The sequence below is a fragment of the Vigna angularis genome, chromosome 1 (genome assembly GCF_016808095.1).
Source record: "Vigna angularis cultivar LongXiaoDou No.4 chromosome 1, ASM1680809v1, whole genome shotgun sequence".
NCBI lineage: Eukaryota > Viridiplantae > Streptophyta > Magnoliopsida > Fabales > Fabaceae > Vigna > Vigna angularis.
Window position 1 is genome coordinate 58,045,905 of NC_068970.1, and position 22,708 is coordinate 58,068,612.

Below are 22,708 nucleotides of genomic sequence, written 5' to 3' on the forward strand. Positions count from 1 at the left end.
ATATATATATATATATATATATATATATATATATATATATATATATAAGAGTTTACTGTCATCGAGTAAGTGTTGCTAAGCTAAAAGAAATTACTAAAGTAGAAAAACAAAGAAAACGAAAAAGTTCAAGATGTAATTGTAGTGCAAAATTGTTGATATATAAAAGAACATCTGGCTTCGAGGAAAAATATCAATTTCTTCCCGCTTATCGTGATATCCCTATTAATGATCAAGCTTGTATATTATTATTGTCGAAAGTTGCTCAGTAAGTCTCATTATGAGAGTGCTTGAAGCGGAGAAAGGGATAGAGGCAGGACATCTACCATTTTTAGACAAAGATATTAGAAATTTTATTCAATCTCAAAGTAGTGTTGGTAAAGAGAACGACGTTTTAGATGTTTTCAAGTTATGCAAAGGTTTGAAAGACAAAGATGATGTTTTTCAATATGATTTTACATTGGATGAAAGTAAAGCATATTATTTGGGTTTTTGGTGATTCGATACGAGCATATGAAGTTTTTTGGGATGTGGTTGTCTTTGATACTACATATCGAATTAATCGTTATGATATGCCTCTTGGACTATGGGTTGGAGTTGATAATCATGGAAATTCTTTTTTTTTTTTTGCTGTGTTCTATTAAGGGATGAGAAGATACCTTCCTTCACATGGGCTTTAAAGGTAAGTTGTAATTATTTGTTTTTATTTTTGTTTCTTAAATATTAACTTTTGTATTTTCATAATTTTTATTGTTTGTTATATTTTTAGAGTTTTGTATGCATTATCAAAGGGAAATGTCCACAAACAATTCTAACTGATCAAGAACATGCACTTAAAGAAGTTGTTTCAATGGAATTGCCAAATACAAAGCATGCTTTTTGCATATGGCATATTGCGACAAAGTTGCCAACTTGGTTTTCTTCCCTTTTGGTACAAAATATGACGACTTCAAAATTGAGTTTTATAGGCTATATAATTTAGAATGTGCAAGTGATTTTGAACGACAATGAGATTTGATGGTTGGACGCTTTCATGTAAGTAATAACACACACATTGAGGAATTGTATTCTCATCGTCAATTTTGGGTCTTAGTTTATTTGAAAGAATTCTTTTTTGTTGGCATGACGACAACCACACATTCAGAATCTATAAATTCATCTATTAAAAGATTCTTGGATGTTAAAACGAGTTTGATGGACTTTGTGAATCAAGTAAGAATATATTATGTTTTGGTTCTACAAGTTTTTTTTCCCTTTTTATAATCAACTTATAAGTTTTTCATATTTCCTTTTTTTAAGGTTGGAGTTGCTGTGAACATTAGAAATCAAGCTGGAGAAGAGGCGAGAATGCGTCAAAAATATCATAATCCTCTAATGAAAACGAGTTTTCCAATCGAGGAACATGTTGCATCCATACTCACACCATATGCCTTTGAGTTGCTTCAACATGAGATTGAGTTATCTACAAATATTCAGCAACTGTGATTGCCAATGACTCTTACTCGGTGCGACATCATACCAAACTTGGTGGAGGCCGTTCTGTAACTTGGATAAAGGAAAAAAATTCAATTCATTGTTCTTGTAAAGAATTTGAATTTTCTGGGATACTATGTAGACATGTTATTCGAGTGTTGTTGAAGAATGACTATTTTAGCATTCTTGAAGAATATCTTCCTTCTCGATGGAGAAAAGAAAGCTCATTGATCCCACGATCAAGACACATAATCAACTCTAATGATAACTTCTCTGTTGAGTTTCGATCACTTGTGTAACGTTTAGAGGTTAAATCTTTAAAGACCAAAGACCGAGTTGAAGTAGCTACTAAAGAGTTAAAGAAAGTCATTCACTATTTAAAAAGTATGCTTGAAGTCTGAGAAAATTCAATTGATCTAGAACACAGTATTCTAAATGTTGATGAGTGTGATGTTGAAAATCCTATCACTTCTAAAATATAAGGTCAACCAAACGAATCAAGGCCGAAAGGAAGAGTTGAAACTGCAAAGAAGTCTTGTTGTTGTCATTATCCTAACTATGATGGAACCGATCATGATTCACGAAGTTGTCCAATCAAAAGAAAAAAAGACTCATGGTTAGCTTCTCAATCATCTCTTAATAAATAATGCAAAAATGAAATATATATTTTTATCTTTTAATTTTATTTTACAATCACAAAGAACTAGTTTTTATTTTGTGTAATTTAGTATTTTTCCCTTAATAAACTCTTTGTAACCTTAATTAAATATAAATGGCTTGTTACTAGATGCATGTTTTTTTTTCTTTACAATCTAAATGGAAACAAATGAAAAAATTAAATAGTGTATACTGTATTTGGTGTTATAATATTAAAAGCATGTGCTAGTAACAACTGATAAGCCAAACGTCCTGCTAAAGTTTTTTCAAAATACGCTTCTAAAATAATATGTATTAACCACTTCTAAAGTTCCACATTTTAACAAAATTTTATATTAAATTATCTACTACACAAATGTTATATGTAAAAAATTATAATAAAAAATTTTATTTATATATTTCTAAAAATATTATAATTAAAAATATTGATAAACAATTATTTTTTTACTTTTAAAAACAACTAATAAAATCATGATCATAAACAACTATCTTTCATTTTTATTTTAAAATTATTAAAATACTTTAAATTTAAAATATATTTTATTTAATAAAAAATTTTTTAATTAAAACTTAATATACTTTACTAAAATATATTCATTAAAAAACAACTTTACAGCAAATCTAAATCTATATATATAGATTTAGATTTGCTAATTTATGTAAAATTATTTTTTAATGAATATATTTTAGTAAAGTATATATATATATATATATATATATATATATATATATATATATATATATATATATATATATATATATATATATATATATATATATATATATATATATATATATATATATGGGTTTGCTAATGGGCGTACGCCTGTTTTTCAGTTGGTACGTTTTAGTAATGTGTATCGAATTTTAGTAGTATCCTTATATATCATGGATTATAAGTTTTAAGATTAAGAATATTTTAATAATTTTCATTTTCAAAACTAAAAAAAAAGAAACTCGCAAACTTTTACTCACTTCTCTGATTCCTCTCAACCTTTTTTCTTTCTTCTTTTTCATTAAAATCTTTTCTGTATCATCCCTATTGTAGTTCTAATTGAAAAAATCAAAAAAAAAAATTTCAACCCTTTCTCTTTCATCTTTCTCACTCCAATCTTTTCTCTGTCATCCCTACTGTAACCCCAATTAAAAAAATCAAAAACACTTGCAGTTAAACAATCTTATAAAAAAATGATTTTATAATGAGTTTTCATCTTATAATTTTTGTCTTATCTAATTTTATCCAATTTTCACAAGCATAAAGGAATTGGTAATTGACTTGGAAAAAATCAGTTAAACAATTTCTTACAAAAAATGATTTTATAATGAGTTTTTATTTTATAATTTTTGTCTTATCTAATTTTATCTAATTTTCACAAGCATAATGACATCAAAGGAATTGGTAATTGGCCTCGAAAAAAAAATCAGAAACACTCATTGTTAAACAATTTCTTACAAAAAATTACATGAGTTTTCATTTTATAATTTTTGTCGTATATAATTTTATCTAATTTTCACAAGCATAATGACATCCAAAAGAATTAGTAATTGGCCTGGAGGGTTTTTTTAGAGATGATGATTCAACATATGCAAATGATGAAATTAGAGAGATTAGTGAAGATGATGAAATTGAAGAGATCTTGAATGAACATTTGCCTGAAAGTGAATATGTCAATGACTCAACTCTTTACAAAGGCAAATTGTTTAAAGGCAAATGTTTCTGATTTTTTCAATTGGAACTACAGTAGGGATGACAGAGAAAAGATTGGAGTGAGAGAGATAAAAGAGAAATGATTGAGAGGAATGAGAAAGGTGAGTAAGGGAATGAGAAAGGTGAGTAAGGGTTTCGGGTTGTTTTTTTTTTTTTAAGTTTTGAGAATGAAAATTATTAAAATACCTTTAACCTTAAAACTTAAAATCCATGATATATAAGAGTATTTTTGTCTACTAAAATCTGATAGACATTGCTAAAATGTATCAACTGAAAAACAGACATACGCGTTAGCAAACCCATATATATATATATATATATAAATATATATATATATATATATTCCCAAGGAACGATAAATTCCCGTTCTATGAAATTTAAAAGTCTCGAAATAATTCACTTATTTGGGGAGATAACAGGGTGGTTCAAGGCGGATGTTTCCGCTGAAGGGATATACAGAAAAGGTGAAATAAATAAAAAATAACCAAAGCAATTCGATTGAAAGTAAAATAACTACAAAAGCTATTTTCCACGGGGCCATTTCTTCCTGTATCCCTTAAATTTTGAAATCTCATATTTACCCTTATGAAAAGTTATTAAAATAAAATAAAAATTAAATGTTGCTTTTCTCCTTGCTTACGGCTGCCTTCGTCCCTCACCTCCTTAGTGCATTTCATCTTCTTCGTTACTCTTTGTTCTTTTTCGTATATAAAAGGAAATCCATCAAGCAAGATAAAAAACTTTGTTCATCCCATTAACAAAGAAGAGGTATTGGTTTGTTTTATGACTTTTGTAGTTCTCCGATACGGTTCAGGTAGGGATGGTTAATGGGTGGACGTGTTTGAAATTTTTCAATTACATTTCGGATTAAGTAATCTAATATGCATCATTGGATTCGGGAATGTTTACTGGATTGCACAATCCAGAAATATGAAATTGAAAGAATACTGGATTGGACAATCCGATATGCAATACCGGGTCCGAGAGTGCATTCCGGATTAGGAAAATCGAGTGTGTACAAATAATGGAACAACATGGAGAAGAAAAGGATGGGGTGTTTCGGCAGCGTTTGGAAAGAAATGATGGGAGAGAAGATCACATTAGGGTTTTTAAGAGGATAGGTGTGGGATTTCAAAATTTAGGGATGCAGGAAGAGATGGCCTTTCAACGGTGGGAGAGATGCCAATGTCTCCTCTTCAAACAACGAAAGGATGTAAATAAATGAGAAAAACTGGTTGTTTCCAATAAATTTTAGAGGGATGATACTTACTCAAATTTTCACTCCTTTATACCTGCTGTTATTAATTTTTTATTTAATAATTCAATTTATATTTTAATTAAATAACTTAATTTAATATCGTATCATTATAATGAGTTCTTACAAGGTTGTAAAGTGACATGTGAAGTTTCAATATAATTTTTTTTCTAAATTTTAAATATCATGATATATCCACAATCTCTTTTCTTTACACCTATAAATCACAACTCTTATTACTATTATTTTAATAACTTTTATAACATTTAATTGCAAACATACTCTTTATTATTATTAAAATAGTCAAATCAAAAGCTATATACAATTTTTAAGGTGTCAAACTATCATTTTTGAAACTAACTAATTATAAATTGAATTGATTTTTGAAGAGTGTTAGGGAGAACCTGTCTGCCATTTCTCTTCTTTTTTACATTAACTAAAGCAACTGGTTGTAACTCTTCCTGTTATAAGCAAGATTCAGCCACTTTCCCGGTTTCCATACAGTAGGGCAACACGAATGGATGAAGCAATTCAGGAGGCAAGGGAATAAAGAACATCAGAAAAAAACAGCATCGAAGATTCTGAAGTAACAAACTAGCCCGAAGAGCTTCTCTTCTTTCCTGCTGTTTTATTGATAAAACAATTTAAATGTTAATCATTACATCCAATGGCTACAACATATGAACCAATATCAACTACCTATATGAAGAAGAGGGGGTGGGGGGGAACTGTACATGACTGGTCACTATACACTGCAGAGATCATGCAATGGTCGTGTGCTCCAACTTATTACCAATTTTGGCTTTTCGGCTGCTTGTTTGTTCGTTTTCCCCCAAGTCTATCGAGTAAACATTGAATCTCGGAGAATATATATGAAAACTCAAAATACAGGTATATAGGATTGACCTTCGTTGGCAAACCTAATCTATGCTTGCAAACAGCCAGTTTTTGCTAGACTCGACAATATTTTAAACAGTATACCGAGTCTATGCAGCAACAATGCTTTAGTGAACTCACTGCTCGATCAATCGAAGCTCCCAATTACCTTCACCATCAATCAGCCGCAATTCCACTGAATGGAATGGTATTAAAGCAGGACGCTGAGGGCAGGAACAGAGAGAGATATTTAGTTTTCATCAGATTATTACGGTTAACATGCATGCTTTATGTTTAAGCTAGTTAACATGGTTTATCTACAACTAAAAAATCAAATAGTTGAGCACTGGGAGGGAAATGAGGCAAGTTCAGAAACACCTTAGTGAATTCTCTTAATTGAGTAAATTCCCCCACAATTTTCTTTTTCCTCATACTTATAGAATCAACTTACTTGTGACGAAGTAACAACCGTGATTCCCATATCTTTCGCAAGTCCATACAGATGTTCTTCGACATCAACACTAGTTGCACTGTCAACATGATTTTTTTCAGAATATTAAACAAGACCAACAACGAATAAGAAGTAACAATTTCCCTGAAAAGGAAAGGGGCAAAGGAAAATCATACGTACTTGGTGCACTCGTCAAGGATACCAAATTTGGGCTTGTGAAAGAACAAGCGTGCCTTACAGAACAGAATGCACAACGTTAATAACTCGAAGAGAATATGGCAAATTATAAAAATGTCTTCCTTGTTCCTTCAACGAATTTAAGCATTAAAGGACGTCTACGTGATACAAAAATATTTAAAACATTCTGTCTAAAATTACAAGAAATTGGAGTTACATACCATCCCCAATCTCTGTTGTTCTCCAAGGGAAAGTGTGTCTTCCCATTTTAAAGTGGCATCCCAATTGCCTTCCTCCCTTTCTAGAAGATAATTCAATCGGACACACTCTAGGATATATTTTAACCGTGAATCTAACAAAGTTCTGGTGTCAGCATGCTTTTCACCTGAATTAGCAAAATTACAATTATCAGAGCTAAAATGAAAATGCAAAATAAAGAAAATGCACTCTTAAAAGCAGTTGAAGAGAACAAAGAAACTGTTTTTGATCTGTGAAAGGAAACAGTCCAGAGTAATTTCCCCCAAATAAAAGGTAAGCAAAAGAGAATTTTTCAACAATACAATCATTCTATTGCCCAGCCACAACCTTAGAACTTATTCTCAGCTAGTGATGATGATTTTAATGAAAAGTAACAAAGTTGCATGTTATAAACTTTGGCAAGTCAAATACTAAAACGAGTAAGCCTTGTTCCAATGCGGAACACAATTCATTTATATGTTAACATAGTAATAGAAAGAAAGAGTACGACACACTTTAACCATTGAATAGAAAATCAAAGCGGATTTACCAACTTGCTATATAATGTATGGTCAGAAACTTCACTTTTATTCATAATGGAATTTTTAAGCCCTGCCGTGTTTCTTGCGCCAAAGATATTTACCTTTTCCATACATTTTCAGTGCCTTAACCTCTGCCTCCTCACGGGAAAGGGGATATATAATCTGATCCCTTAGGGTTCCCAAACATGTATATGGCCGTTGAGGAACATAAAAGATGCCACAACCGGATCCAGTCTCTTGATCCTCAACCTCGGATGGTTTAGAGAGTCTTCCACTGGCTATTGGCCAGAGTCCTCTAAGAACTCTGAAAATGGAACTTTTTCCACTTCCATTCGGACCTTTTAAAAATAAGATACTTGTAAGACTAAAATTTAAATCACATTAAAATCCCCTATTCTAAAGGGACAAAGCAAATAAAATACAAACTATACTAACCAGTAACAAGTAGGCTTCTCCCACCCTCAATGTCGCATATTAATTCCCTAGCCAACATCTTTTGAGCAGGGGTTATGATATCAACTTTTGAGAAGGAAATGACGTCAGTGGAATGAACATCCCTCACTGGAGGTATAGAACTAAGACTCGTGAAATCCTCTGTACGGTACAAGCTCATTAGCACACATTATGACTATTAAAGAGAGTTACTGCCATAGAAACACCAAGATATTGTTTGATATGATTAATTGTAAAACTTAATGACAATTAATACCAGATTGTGCCGCATCCAGAAGTTCTTCAAGCTCAAAAATTCTGTTAACTCCACCAGAGAGCTCTACAAACTTTCTATGCAATTCAAGAATATCACCAAAAGCTAAAAAGCTTTGAGAAACTACAGAAGCCAAAAACCTCAGTGCATGTGCCAGTTCACCTATTTGTATAGTACCGTCTGTGAGATGGGAGAGCAAGAACTATAAAGAGAGTAGATGACTCAATGCAAACACCTTACCCTGGGTGGTTATTGAAGCACGGTCTCCCTTGTGTTCCATGGCATATAACAAGCTTAAGCCCCAAGTCACATTATGTGGAAGTTGCTTAGTGATAAAATCATCCAGGATACCAAACAGCCACTTCCTTTTTAAAAGTAACTTGGAGTGAGTGAGAAGCTCCCTGAATCTAGACTCGACCATCTGCTCAAACATTAAGAGTATAATTTACAAATTGGCAATAACCAATGTTTTAATCCTGTTACTGAAAATAAAGTCATCCAGACATTATCATAACATCAAAAGGAGCTAACAGAATAAATTTGATCTCTTCCTGTCAAACTGAATCCCAATTCACACTTTCCTGTATTAGAGCCTAACATCATGTAAAATTTGATCAAACATATAATCAAGTGTATGATTTAGGGTATGCTTAATCAAGAGGTGGATGATGAGAAAGCGGAAAGTTGAGACAACTGAACATGGTTGGATGGAGGCTTTGATTTTTACTCTCTATTGCTTGGTAAATGGTCATGGTGATCCCCGTCATAATGGTATAGTTGCTGCTTCATGACCAGGTAGTCAAGGTGCTACTCAGAGTGATAACTCAACCGCCTTTTGTTGCTTCAAATAAGGGTAAAAATACTTTCAAACAAAGTGCCTAAATTTTGGATGGTGGATTGACGCCCTAGTTTCCTCCCACATTGTTATTGTGAAAAGCATTTATTTTCATTGAAAACATTGCAAGTCCTCAAACATGCACACACTTAAGAAAATAAATTCAATATTTGCTTGAGTTAGGATGCTCACAGCTTTTTCTCGAGAACCGCCACCAAAGAAAGCAACAGATTCAGCATGAGTACAAAGTCTTTCATGCATGAACCTAGAAAAAAATAAAGAGATACAGATCAGAATAACTGCACAGCACTAGTTGACGAGAACCTGGAATGTTGGCAGACAGTAGTATAAGTTTACCTAAATGTTCCTTCAAGTTGTTGTTCTTGACTTATCAAATCGCCAAATTCTGGAGTAACAGTTCTTAGAAATCCCAGACCAAGTAACATGTAAGCATAGAGTATGGCAACTCCCCTCCGACCTGTTAACAGCTTCATTCTCCAAGTGAACCTTTACAATAACAAAAGTACTTAGTAATTAAATAAAAACAAAGAGAACGCATAAAATATGTTAATTCATCATGTACTAGTAAATTACACTGTAGTAATATAGTGACTACTTTGCAAATGAAGGTGCTCACCATAAAATATCCACAGATGGCTTTACCATTCCAGTGACCAGTCCTGACAAGTCTGTTGTTAACTTCTCCAAGTCATGAGTTATCCTTTGATCAGCATCAATATTTTTGCTTGCCATGTGGAAGACCTACGAAGATATGCCAAGTAATGTGAATTTGGAACCAAGCCTGTCAATTCCTGTGCTAATTACTTTTTATTAGGGTAAATTAAGCTTTCAGTCTGTAAAAATAGGAAAACTAACAAAAACATTCCCGAAAAAATTTCGTACTAATTTGTCCTCATAAAACTTAAAACATATTTTTGTCGTCCTTGTTAACAGCACTGGACAGAAACATATCCTGGCTAACAGACGCTGCATCAACCACAAGTCCTTCACCGTTCTGTGTGCCAAAATCATTCTTACATTGCTGACTTTCTTCACCACCAACTGTTTTGCAATCCTTGGGTTACTTCCTCTTTCAACTGCCATGGGAGGTCACATCAAAGGTCCTAACTTCCATTATTGTTAACCCCTGAGCGAGGTTGGTCACCAACATTGTCGTTGTTACAAGCAGAAGAAGACACTTACAATTAACTGGAAACCATTTCATAGGATCCATCTATGATTGGGTTGCAGTAATACGGGGAGGAGAGCCATGTCCTTCACGTTTCTCAAAGTGCATCCCGCATGTTAGCTTGGAAGGCATAACAGCCTCTTTCACAATCCTAGGGATACTTCCTCTTTCACCTATGCCGGGAAGTCACAATGCTATTATTGTTAACCACAATCCGAGGTTGGTCACCAATATTCCACTTGGTTCGCTGTTGCAGGCAGATGAAGACACACACTCCTTTCGAAACCATAACCAAGGATCAGAAATGGGTTGAGGTAATACAGCAAGGAGAATCACATCCTTTACAATTCCCAAAGCATACCATACATGTTGCCTTCGAAGGCATAACAGCATGTGGTGGTGATGCAACTGGCTTTGTGATCCTTGGAGAAGAATCTGGCACCAACGAGCTTGCAGTTGCAATTTTTGGGAGAGAATTTGGTGCCGGTTACAAACATGACTTTCCAGCAGAAGGGAATGAAGGGAATGGGGCCAAAGTTTAAAGCAGAGAAGTAACAGTGCTCAAGCCACATGCTGGTGTCAAAGACTGGCGATGACTGACCGACTCAAATTAAAGGCCTTGCTAGTTGCAGTGACCGAGGAATTACACATGCAAGCAAAGAGGTGAAAGTTGTGAAGGATAGTGGTGGCAAGGGCGAGAGTTCGTTTTTCAGTCAACCACCATAAACAATGAAGACCACAAAAAATATATTTATGTCATTGGGACTAATACAAGTTTAATTTATGATTTTTATTAAATTCCCTTTTTTACCCTTTTATTATATCCCTCATTCCATGAGAATGTGATTTGTGGTTAAATCTAGTTACCCACCCCCATCCAGTCACTAATACTCATCCTATAAGCCTTTTCACCCTAGACAGTTGCCAATTTTCCATGTTTGTATGAGAAGGTATATTAACTCAATTGTTAAAGACAACGTGGAACTACGAAGAGGTCAAGGAACAAAATGGAAAATTATGTTAAATTTGAAGAGGAAATAGTAGAATGTAATATAGCCATGAGATTTGAGACACGAATTTATTTCAATAAAAGGTTCCAGATATAACAATAAAACAATTTGTGATATTGATTTATCGGAAATTACTATTTATTCAAACATAGATATAGACACACAATCTTACAGTCTTCAAAAAGTTAAATTAATGAGGCTGAAAAATGAATGAATTTACCTTGTAAAATCCATTGTTTCTTAAATAGTTCTGGAGTAGATGTTGTGTCAAACGAATCCGCCCACCAAGAGCAAGCCTCGCAGTCAAGTGTCTGTAGATAGACATACTAAATTTACTTTCTGAAAGACTCTTTTTAGGTCAACCTAAACAACCTTTTCCCCCATTCCAATGCCTTGAACTATCTACGCAACTATATAATATTTTTCATATTTTAAGTGCTATCGATAACATACAAATAATAGAATATAGAAATCAATGGTAAATGGTAATACGTCAACAATTATTGAGATATCCATTCCAGTAATTCATGCTACGAACAATTTAAACAGAAGTCCTTATACGATGCCCTTTAGCAAAGTTGTTTCTTGTAATGTGAATGTTAAATACCTTATAGAAGGCGCAATGAAAGAAGATGCAGCACTTTGGAGAACACTTGTACCAATTAATCGAATAAAGGAAACTTTATCCTGCTCTAAAACAAGCTTTACAGTAGTACCTGAGAACACAAATACCCAGGGCCATTATACATATGATCTCTTAACAACGAAAAGTCAGAGATAGCAAAATACCATTCAGTGATGCAATCCGATCTGACACCCAGGTCCTTGAAACAACAAGAATAACAACAGCAAGCAGTCGTGCTCCTTGTTTATCAAATATGGTGGGCACCTACAAGCATGCAATAAACATGAGAAAATACACTGATGATTAACCAATGCACAAAACACATCGAATATCAGTTTCTAGTTTCCAATCAACAATAATTGATCTACAGGACATACACAAACACATAATTCACAGTGCCATTCAACTACTTCAGGGTTTCGGACAGGGAAAAATGAAAAGAGAACCAAAGCTAAGATGTATTACTAGATTGAGAAAAACAATGCAATGCCAAACCTTATACTTTCATTTATACTTATAATTAGGTTAATACCAGTGTTATAAAAACAAGGCCGAGTAGGAATGATAATGGGATGGGGAGGATGCCAGTTTAACTATCCCTATCCCCGTCCACAAAGTAAAATCATACCTATCCCTAATCCTGATGCATAACGAGAATGAAATTTGTACCTTGTCTTATCCTGTCGGGTAATGGGTATACCTCTATACAATTAATAGAATAAAGTTGCTATCTGTGAATTAGAGGCTAACCATCCTCCCTTTTCGGTATTGAAGCTACTTGTTAACAAAAATTATGTATTCAGTTATCCAGATATTTAAACTGTTTTACTACTTTGTATCAAAGCCAATTAAATCTTCCAAGCCCGCAGGACCCACCATCATTGTCCTGAACCTTAAAGATCATTCAATTTTAGCAAGTCAGCCTGATCTTAAGATAATTCAGATTCATTCGATCTTATTACCATTGTTGGTCAAACGCAAGACTTGCCTAAAACTAAATTGATTGATTAGACATCCTGATTTTTCATAACTTCACAAGCCAAGTTATATAATCGAAAGAATTGTAATTGCATCCATTTTACAACTAATAAAAGTCTAAAAATAAATTGCCAGTAAGCCAACAACCTACGTAACAATGTCACTATCAATCCGCAACACACTAGAAATGCAGGTTGCAGAGATTTGGAACATTAAATTGACTGAAAAGACACAAGCAATAGATATTCAGACTAATAAATTCATCATTAACGGGGTAATATCAACACCAAAGATTTTCATAAATGTCATATCCAAAAGCATATACAATTAACCAATTATTCAATATGATGGTAAAAGTGTTCACTTACAAAATAAATATATAAAGTCAAAATCGTACATTGCATATCTACTCAAGATACTTACCAATACTTTGCACATGGCAGCTACTCTCATTGGCAGTGCCCTTGAATTACCACAAAGTTGGGGAACAGCAGATGAAGCAGTATGTTTCGTAGATGGAGATGATGCTATCACTTCTGTAATATATGACTGTGCCTTTGAATTCGAGAATGCAGAATCCTAGGCATAGGAAAAAAACAAAAAATCCTTCATTATTAATTTAAGATAATGAACTGTGAAGATACCAAAAAACAAGAATCATAAAAATCTAAACCTTTTTATGCATCGCAAATGCTCTTTGAACTGCCTTGGCATCATTCTGTCTTTTTGTCTCCAATGCCTTCATTGTATTATTTTGTAATGCGGTAGAAGAGTCCTCACTGCAGTTAAATTTGAATCTTCTAATTAATAAGAGTGTCAAAGGAAAACCGTAATCAGCGCACAGTCAATTTCCAACCTTCTATGATGAACACTCCAGCCTCCCTCACCATCTAAGGACAAAACCACATCATGGAACGCAACTAATGCTGGACGATGTGATATGGTAATACATGATGTACCCATAGCCAAAACTTTAGCACAAAATCGTTCTTCCATATCAGTTGTGACAGCACTTGTGCACTCATCAAGAATGGCAAACTTAGGCTTATGGTAGAAAAGTCTAGCCATGCCTAACCTTTGTTGCTCACCCAATGAAAGTTCATCACCCCAGTTTACCTCTTTTTCAGGTGGATATCGATCCAATAGATACTCAAGATCAACCTTGAATACATGTAAAAGTAATTCAAATGAATAATAATTATTAAAATGATATAAATATCATTAATGTGGCATTGCCAAAAAGTAGGAGTATATGAATTTCACATTTTTCAATAGCTCCACCATCCCACCATTTGTAAGTGGTTCATCCTCTTGATCGGCAGTAAGAGGATAAATTAACTGATCACGTAGTGTTCCTACAGCAGTATATGGTCTTTGTGGCACATAAAAGATTTCTTTATTAAGATCAGATCCTACTCCTGGTTTCACAATATGTCCAGATACCAAGGGCCAAAGACCTCCTAAAACCCGGAATAATGAGCTCTTTCCACTTCCATTTGGACCTTCAGCAACATAATCATAAATACGTGTCAAAAACAATTAACCATTTGAAATCTTATTTTAAAATCCAAGGATACATGTAAAACATGATCATTTCAGATTGTCAAAAGCCAAGCCAAACAGACAAGCATCGTATCAATCTTGGTTTTACTTGACTCCGTAATATATAATTTTCCATCCCCCTCAAATCTACATGCTCACCAGAGTATAATGACCAACCAGGACCGAACAGTTAAACTATTTACTATCTTTGTGTTAGTTTATATTTTTTTTCTTGAACAGATAGACTGAGCTAGTCCACAGATAGACTGAGCTAGTCCACGCATTAGAAGTGGTAATTTGCTCAAACTGTGAAACAAAATATCGTTAGAGAGGCATAACTGGTTCAACAATATTGCCCCAAGATGCATTAAGGGAATTGAGATTTGAAAACGGGTGCATACTATCAGCGGGGCTGAGGATACAAATGCACTATCAATTACATTACAATTAATATTATTAACTTTTATTTGATTGATGCCTATAAAATCAATCATCAATGCAAAACCTTTTACTAAAAACTAAAACTAAGCAACATTTATGAAATCAGTGACCTTAATTAAATCAATTGATAATCAAAGTGGTAAATAATATTTCTGCAAGTTTACAATTAATTTTAGCTTCAAACGTCAGTTGTATGGCCTTGTTTGATTTATAAATTCAAAATTAACAGAGTCCTAAAATAACAAAAATAACCTAGAAGACTACAGTTGGAAAATATAGCATTCTAGTAATGATCAACAGTGGTAACCTCTATGAAGCTGCTAAAGAAAAGTCACAAGTACCACAAGGCAGTGGCCGAAGTGAATTTCTAGGAGAATGCACAAGGTAAAAGTGGGTAATAGATGATAACAGGTAAAAATAATGTTTGTGGGTTATACTCTCAGAACAACTTTCCAACCAGCAACTACCAAGCCTTATCCCAATAAAAGGGAATACTAAATTTTTATTTCCAACTATTCTACATTTAACAAGATTTTACAATGCCACCCACATAAATTGCATGAAACACTGTTGAGAAACAATATAGATTGAATATAATGTATCTATGATGCAGAACCTGGTTGGATGCATTAATCTAGGCGCTTGCCAAAAAATTGAAAGGAAACAAGCCAAAAGTTTCATCTACATTACATCCAGTGCCAATAGTGCACAACCCTAGCCATGTTTCCCGTCATGTGGATACTATAAATGCATGTAAAAAAAATTAGGCCCCAGAAATGAATGAATAATTAACCCTAGCCCCCCAAATAACATATGTAAGAGAATGATTATTGCAACAAAGGAAAAGAAGGGGTAATGAAGTAACATCAATTGACAAAGTTGATTCAACCACCCAAAAATCGCAAAATCAGAAGCACCCACCATGCAGAGAGTTCATACCTGTAATCAAAAGATTTGATCCTGGCTCAACCTTAAGAGTTAGATCATCCACTAATACATTACCATTAGGGGTCACAACCTGAAGTTCGGCAGCATCATCACAATCACGATATAAAAAACATAAAGAGAAGTAAAAGTTCATAAATAGTTCGGCAGAGTTCACTAGCCTTGACACCATAAAATCCAACGTAGTTAGCTTCACTTATGCAATTTCTACTTCCTTGTCTTTGCAGTGAAAAGTTCTCATTCTCCAAGCTTAACTCTCTTGATATGGCCATTAACTCATGAATACGATCAGCATAACCACTGTAAAACATACAAATAACTAAAGTATATATACAAACAAAATGAAACCTAGAAAGGCATGTCCTCTAATATCAACTTCTAAGGGACATATGACCAATCAAATATACCTGAGTCGGTTCAGCCGTCTTGCACTAATGGAAAGAGTTCCTAGAGATTGAAAAAGGGAAATAATGACACTAGTATGATATCTCAGATTGCTTAGCATCTCTGCACGCCCTAAAGTTGAACTGTCAGGCCTTAGATGGCCAGAAAAGAAAGGTTCAATAATCAAAATAACAGCAACAGTAGCACCAAGGTACTTCAATAAAAAATCCTGAATCATGCCAAACCACCAATGGTCATGTAGCACTCTCTTAATGTGTCTAAATAAGGTCCTAAACTTCTGTTGAATATGAGCTTCTTCTCTCCTCTCTCCACCATAAAATGCTATACTTTCTGAGTGAGTCCTTAACCGTGAGTGAAGCTGCCGATACTCTCCTTCCAATTCCTGCTCTCTGGACATAAGTTTACCAAAGGCAGGAGAAAAGTTTCTGATTGTAGCCCCAGCTCCGAGTACATAGGCCTGCACAGGAAACAGAATTTATTGAAACGACTTAAAATCACATCAAATAGGTTCCAGCCATCAGAAACTCAACAAAAAATTAAGAACCATAGCAGCAAGTGAGAAATCTGTCAAACAGTACACTTTAACTAGATTTACCAATATCCAGAAGATATATTTAGGGCTTGCATATGAACAAAGCCGCCAAGAGTATAGCAGGCCATCAGTCACCGCAGTTAGGTCATCCTGTATAATCTCACTTAACTCTGAACAGAACCTTGGAACATCACTGGCAATTCTTTGCTCTGGATTAGTTATCCGACCATCAACATGTGATATTTTGTAATACACCATGTTCTGAAATAAAAGTAAATTTAAACAAATGTTGACATAAAAACTAAGTAGAACACTATAACAGTGTCATTAAGGAGGCATGACAATTACCAAAAATATATTGAATTGTGCATGGGATGGTGATTGACATACTTGCAATTAAAAAAGGAAACAAAGTATTTGATTCTGGATAGATCAAACAATTGTTCAAAGCAACAAGGGGGTTAGCTTAATACTTTTTCTTTCACAACTTTGGAATTAACTTTCACATAATACAAGATGTGGAAAACAATCTAAATGCCATAGTCAGGACATGTCTGAGATCCAAAGCAATGCCCAAACCAAGAACAACTGAACCAGAAGACCCATTTTCCCTTTTTCTTAATTAAATTTCCAAAGCCTTGTACCCAGCAGGTTAAGAGTTTGTAACATTTATTGTCCTCTTTAAGCAGTATATGGAATTAAGGACACAACAGAACTTAAGGCTAACAGGAAAATTCTGGAAGCATTACATATTCAAATTCCATACATTTAGAATAAAGAAGAAAAAGCGGACTAGAGTTACAAACAGGTTAAAACTACTAACAAACATGGTAGCAAGGCAGGAGGAATGCACAAATAGATTACAAGCTCAAAACAGACAATCAAATATAGATAGTTTCTACATACAATTCAACATCTACCTTGAAGTAGTGAGAATGGATAAGTGTAGTCAATATTTTCCGGAAGTGTAGACTCAAAGTCCCAGTAATGTACTTTGATGTAGACTGCATAGTTGATGAGAGGAAACACAAAACAATATTCTCTGTAATTAATCGCAAAAACATCGGCACACGTCGAAGAAAGGCAGCACGAAATAGGAAGCCTTGTACTTTTGCTAGCCTGTTGCTTAAAGTGGTTCGCATCACCTGCAAATAAAATTCAAATGTTATCAGCTAAGAGTTGTTATTATTTATTTCTGGTGACTCAACCAACACATTTGCTAATCTGACATTCAATGATTTATTTTCATACAAACTTGAACAGTATATTGTAGATTTCATATTCAAATAAAAGATTCCATCTCTTTTTTCTGAAGTTAATGTCACAGTTTACTGTGTTCACAAGCTGACACTCCTTCAGCCATGCAAGCACAAGTTACATTCTAATGTAATTCTGTTAGCAGACTTGAATAAGCATGAGCAATAAAAAAGTCAAATTGTATTTAAGAACAGAACTAAGACCACAACTATAGTTATAGTCATTTGATTAATTATATACATGTATGATAATTTACCTTCAAAACCGCACAGAAACCAGAGGGGTGTAACTCTAGCTTTTGGAGAAGTGAAAGAGTTTCAATCTAAGTAATAATCATGGTGACAGAATCCAAGAGAATTATAAAACTAGAAGAAAGTGATTCAAAGCATTACATCTTTCTATATCGGAACTATCAAGTAACGAAGATACCAAAAGGCAGTTAGCCAGACAAAAGGCCAAAGCTTTTTGAATTAATCTTTGTGCACCAAAACAGGAAATACATTATTACAAGCTTACCCTTAGGAAAAAATGAACAGAAACTTAAGCCCAATGAAATATTAAGGAAAAAAATGAAGCTTTAGTGATTAAGCAACAAATGGCGAAAAGATGGAAGAGTTATTCTTGCATTGAATGAGGCTTGGCATTTTTAGAGGAAGTATTGAAGAAGGTGGCCTTTAGTAAAGCAATTCAACCAAATAATATACTATCAACTAAAGTTTAGAACTGTTGTTTTAATTTCATTTTATTTTCTGGTTTAAAATTGTTTAGGGTAGAAACTTGCCTTATGTATGAGAATGAACACTTAACACCTATTTACAAGAACAAATCAGAAAACCATATGATTGATAATGACCATATTTTGTAAAGAAAAATTAATTATTTCACATTAATGCATAACAAAATGAGTAGATGATTACCACAATCTGCTAAAAGATACTTGTAGTCATAGCTAAAAAAAAATTCCATACCTTGCCCTCCCCCGTACTAAAACATACTCTTTCCCATATAAATATCTCAATGACATCCTAGCCTATGTTATAATTTATATTGAAACGGTTATTCTAATTTTTTGTGAAAAAATAAAGAATCATATTTTGTATGGTTGTCATATCTCAGGTAAGTTGTATTTCAACATATTAGCCGGTAAAACTTTAAGGAAAAAAAAAAAAAACAGAGGATAGTCAATGGATATGTACTGCACGCTGAACATATATGCATACAACACTAGTACTTCACCAGTTCTGGAGTATTTGAGCTTCACAGTTTGATTATTGTTTGTAGCATTCTTTATATACCTTCTCTTGATAAAGCCTATTTAGATATTTCAAAAAAATATAACCCTCAGCATTCCACTTAATTCTTTTCCAATATCGAAATATAGAGAGCACTTTCATGTACCCTTTTGTTGATTACACCTTCAGTAATTTCTATGAACCAACAAGCTCCCCCATTCCCTTCAAAGTGGAGAAGTAAAACCTAAATAAATTTGTAATTGTCCTTGTCAATTCATAAGCATAGTGTCTGTTATCTTGTCTTTGTTGTAAATAAGGGATTATTAGGATTAAAATATCCCTAGAATCTACGTGTTCATTTGAGCAGATGTTATTTCCTTTTTGAAGAGAATGTGATTGTCACAAATAGTGGAGTTGACAATGTATTATCATGATTTTAATTAATAAAATATTTATTTTCTCCCTCTTATTATTCGAGTGTCTTCATAAGATTTCAAAGCAATGTCTTTATGCCAGTGTACGTTAGAATAAGTTTCTTATTTATATTTTTAGTTTTAAACTAACAATTTAAATAAGAAAATCATCACATCCAATCTTATAATGAAACAGAAAAAAATAAATCAACTGCAGTCATAATTCCATTATATACAGAGCACACAAGAGTTCAATCCCTCCTGATGATGCATTCCAGCAGAAGACCCATATCTTCCGATTAAAGGTATGCACCTCATGAAACTTCATATTAGTCCAAAACATGAATGATAGCTTGAACTAAAAAGTATTTTGATTAATATGTTTCATCTACATAGTGAGTATACATGAGACGTTCACAATGATGTCTCCCAAAGTCAGGCAATTAATATCAAAGATAAGTTGACAGAACAAAATATCACAACAAATACATAAAAACATCATGCCATTTTACACTGAAATCTTAAAGATAATCACAAAGCATAATTACCCATAACAAAATAGACTTACCACTATACAAACTAAAGCTAAAAGGTTCTTTGCACCTAATTGGCCCATCTCAGATAGAAGAATTGCAGCAAGCACTTGAAGTGACTTCAACCCTCCTTTTTTCTGTTTACCTTTCGGTGCAGAAGTTCTTTTCCTAACCTCCTCCTTTGGGAGTTCTCTATCATTATTCTGCTCACCAGAATCGCCTAATAAATCATGTCTATTAACTCTAATCCTTGATTGCACATATGCCGCAGTTCCACCAGCAACTAATATACCAGTTGCAAGTAGCAGAGTTTTTCTGTTGTAGTGCACAAGGAAAACGAATCAACTAGATAATAAGTTACATGCAAAACTAGTTCAACATTGTAATGATTTTATTAATACCACTCAACAAACAAAATAGTATATAAATGCTACTACTAATATGAAGATGCAAGGCTATGATTGAGGAGGAAAAATACTTATCTATCAGATAAGTGTATGCAGCAATGTTAGCCACAAGGAGCAGAAACCTTAGAGAAATAAATTTTAAATGATAAGATCAATAAAGAAAGAAGAAATTTTTTACCAATTATTCTATCAAGATAAGTTTTGTTGTTTTCCTGGTCCCAGTTAATTCTAATGATATGTCTTTAAGCATAAGTTTCACGTGGAAAATAATACCCAAAGAATGCAAGTCTCAGGGTCAACCATTTTACTTCCAATGAAATTATTGGTAATTACCAAATTATACTTAATAGTACATGTTTCTAAGGATTTAAACCCGTGTAGAATTAGAAGTCTTGAGATTCAACCATAGGGACTTTTTTATGTAGCACAATTATAGTTTTTGCCATTGTTGCAAAGATTTTTAATTACAGTCGCAATTAGCCAATTACAATTTCGGAAAAACCTTTATATTTCACAAAATTGTAGATAAATTCAGGCAATGTAAAAGCAACTAGGATCACAATGCGTTTAGAAAAAAAGACGAAATAAAAAACCATAAACTTTGACGTTACTACTGCAATTACAGTTTCAGACCTGACTGTAAAACCTCAGCAATTACTTAATGGGTCAAAATTCTGAACTTTGAGCGTTATGTGCTGTATTTCTGATGATGAGAATGTGATCGAATACGTTCATTGAGCATAAAACAGAGTTTATTTTTTGATAGAGTAAATAAAAATAGCTTATAAAAGGATAAACTTGATGCAGACTCGATGGGCAAACAAATTAAGCTGCAAGTCAACGTCAACGCAGATTGAACTTACTCATCACCAAAAACATTCAAAGAAAAAGGTAATATACCTCCTCGAAGCCAGAAAACCCTGGCCATGCTGGGTTAGTTGGAAGAGTTGAAGGGAAGACATGGCCAAAGATCAACCTCTCTTTTACCAACAAATAAACTCGTCACAATTGCTCCTCGAACCTTGGGGAGCAACAAAATCTAACCAGAATTAAAATTCACAGAGAAAAAAAAAGACAGATCAGTAGCCAGAACTGTGGGAAATTTCAATCTCAACGCATATTGGCATGCTTTAGATGCACCATACTCAGTGAGCAAGGTGCTTCAGTTCAAGATACCAAATAATGACCTCATCACATCAAGAGGATGACTATATAACAACAACCATACCAAATTTCTTTTATTTAAATCCGATATCTCTCATTATTAAGTGTAATTAAGCTAAACAAAATACACGCCAACAAGTTTTCTTGCAGTCAAAATATCTCATACATTTTTTTTTATCATAAAAGATAAAACACTCCATTTGTCCGCAGTAGTAGATCCCAAAAATGTAAAATCCCTAACAGAAGCTAACCTCCAAGGTCGTAAACGCTAACCATGTTCCTCCTATCCAACGCGCCTAAAGCTTCGAAATAGAAGATATTCGCTGCAAAACAGAACATTATAGTTCAACAACAGCAAGCATATTCGATTGTTGACGAAAGTGCTTTCTCTGCGGCAATCAGAATAACGTATCCGATTCTGAAGTAACATGAATAAAGACCGCAAAAGCTAATCCGAAGTCTTACTGAATAGAGAAATCGTTTTTCACAGAAATGGAATACAAACGAAACAAACCTAATATAGACATGATTGGAAATCAATCCTCATTCGATGGCTGAAGGTGGGAACGAACGCAGAGGTATTGAATAGAGAAGAAGGTTTTAAGAAGCACGCGCTGGGTTGTGCCAATTGCATATATTAGATATCTGGTGTGGTCAATTATAAAATACTAACACATAACCGGAGAGAAGAAGACAAGACAAGGAGTTGATGAGATATCTGAGATAGTTTGAGGGCTTATAGTGTGAAACACAGCACACGAACGTGTTCCACACGGGTGGTCTTCTTCTCTACCATGGCCTCTCACAAATCGGGTCGGGTTTGATTTCACCTTTGGCTACTAAGCTCGTACTTCCTGTGAATTTTATTAAGAAATTATACAGACACACAGTCACTGTAATCAATTTAATGAAATCTAGTTGAGAGTCCAGGGATATTTTCTTCATATATAATTTAAAGAAAGAAATCATTTTTATAAATTTAAAATACATATTAAAAAATTGAGTAAAATTTTAGAAATTATTTTATGCCTAAATTAATTTATAAAATGAAATTATTTTTTATTTTTAGAGATATTTATTATAAATGTTAAATTAATTAATGTAAATTATTTTAAAATAAT

General features: G+C 33.6%; 1 protein-coding gene across 1 annotated transcript; it reads right to left on the reverse strand.

Moving 5' to 3' along the window:
- Positions 1–5,677: 5,677 nt before the first annotated feature.
- LOC108344052 (ABC transporter D family member 1) lies at positions 5,678–22,456 on the reverse strand. Its single transcript, XM_017582523.2, has 27 exons — positions 22,102–22,456; positions 21,839–21,910; positions 21,324–21,462; positions 20,052–20,331; positions 17,502–17,726; positions 16,645–16,842; positions 16,052–16,506; positions 15,806–15,944; positions 15,639–15,717; positions 13,980–14,218; positions 13,573–13,877; positions 13,390–13,495; positions 13,140–13,295; positions 11,903–12,002; positions 11,721–11,829; positions 11,334–11,424; positions 9,552–9,676; positions 9,272–9,421; positions 9,107–9,179; positions 8,320–8,500; positions 8,083–8,241; positions 7,809–7,967; positions 7,475–7,711; positions 6,816–6,979; positions 6,598–6,650; positions 6,418–6,496; positions 5,678–6,190 (listed from the first exon to the last, which is right to left on the reverse strand). Exons 3-27 carry the CDS (start codon positions 21,383–21,385, stop codon positions 6,104–6,106), a joined length of 4,011 nt encoding a protein of 1,336 aa, XP_017438012.1. The 5' UTR covers positions 21,386–21,462; positions 21,839–21,910; positions 22,102–22,456; the 3' UTR covers positions 5,678–6,103.
- Between the last annotated feature and the right edge of the window lie 252 nt (positions 22,457–22,708).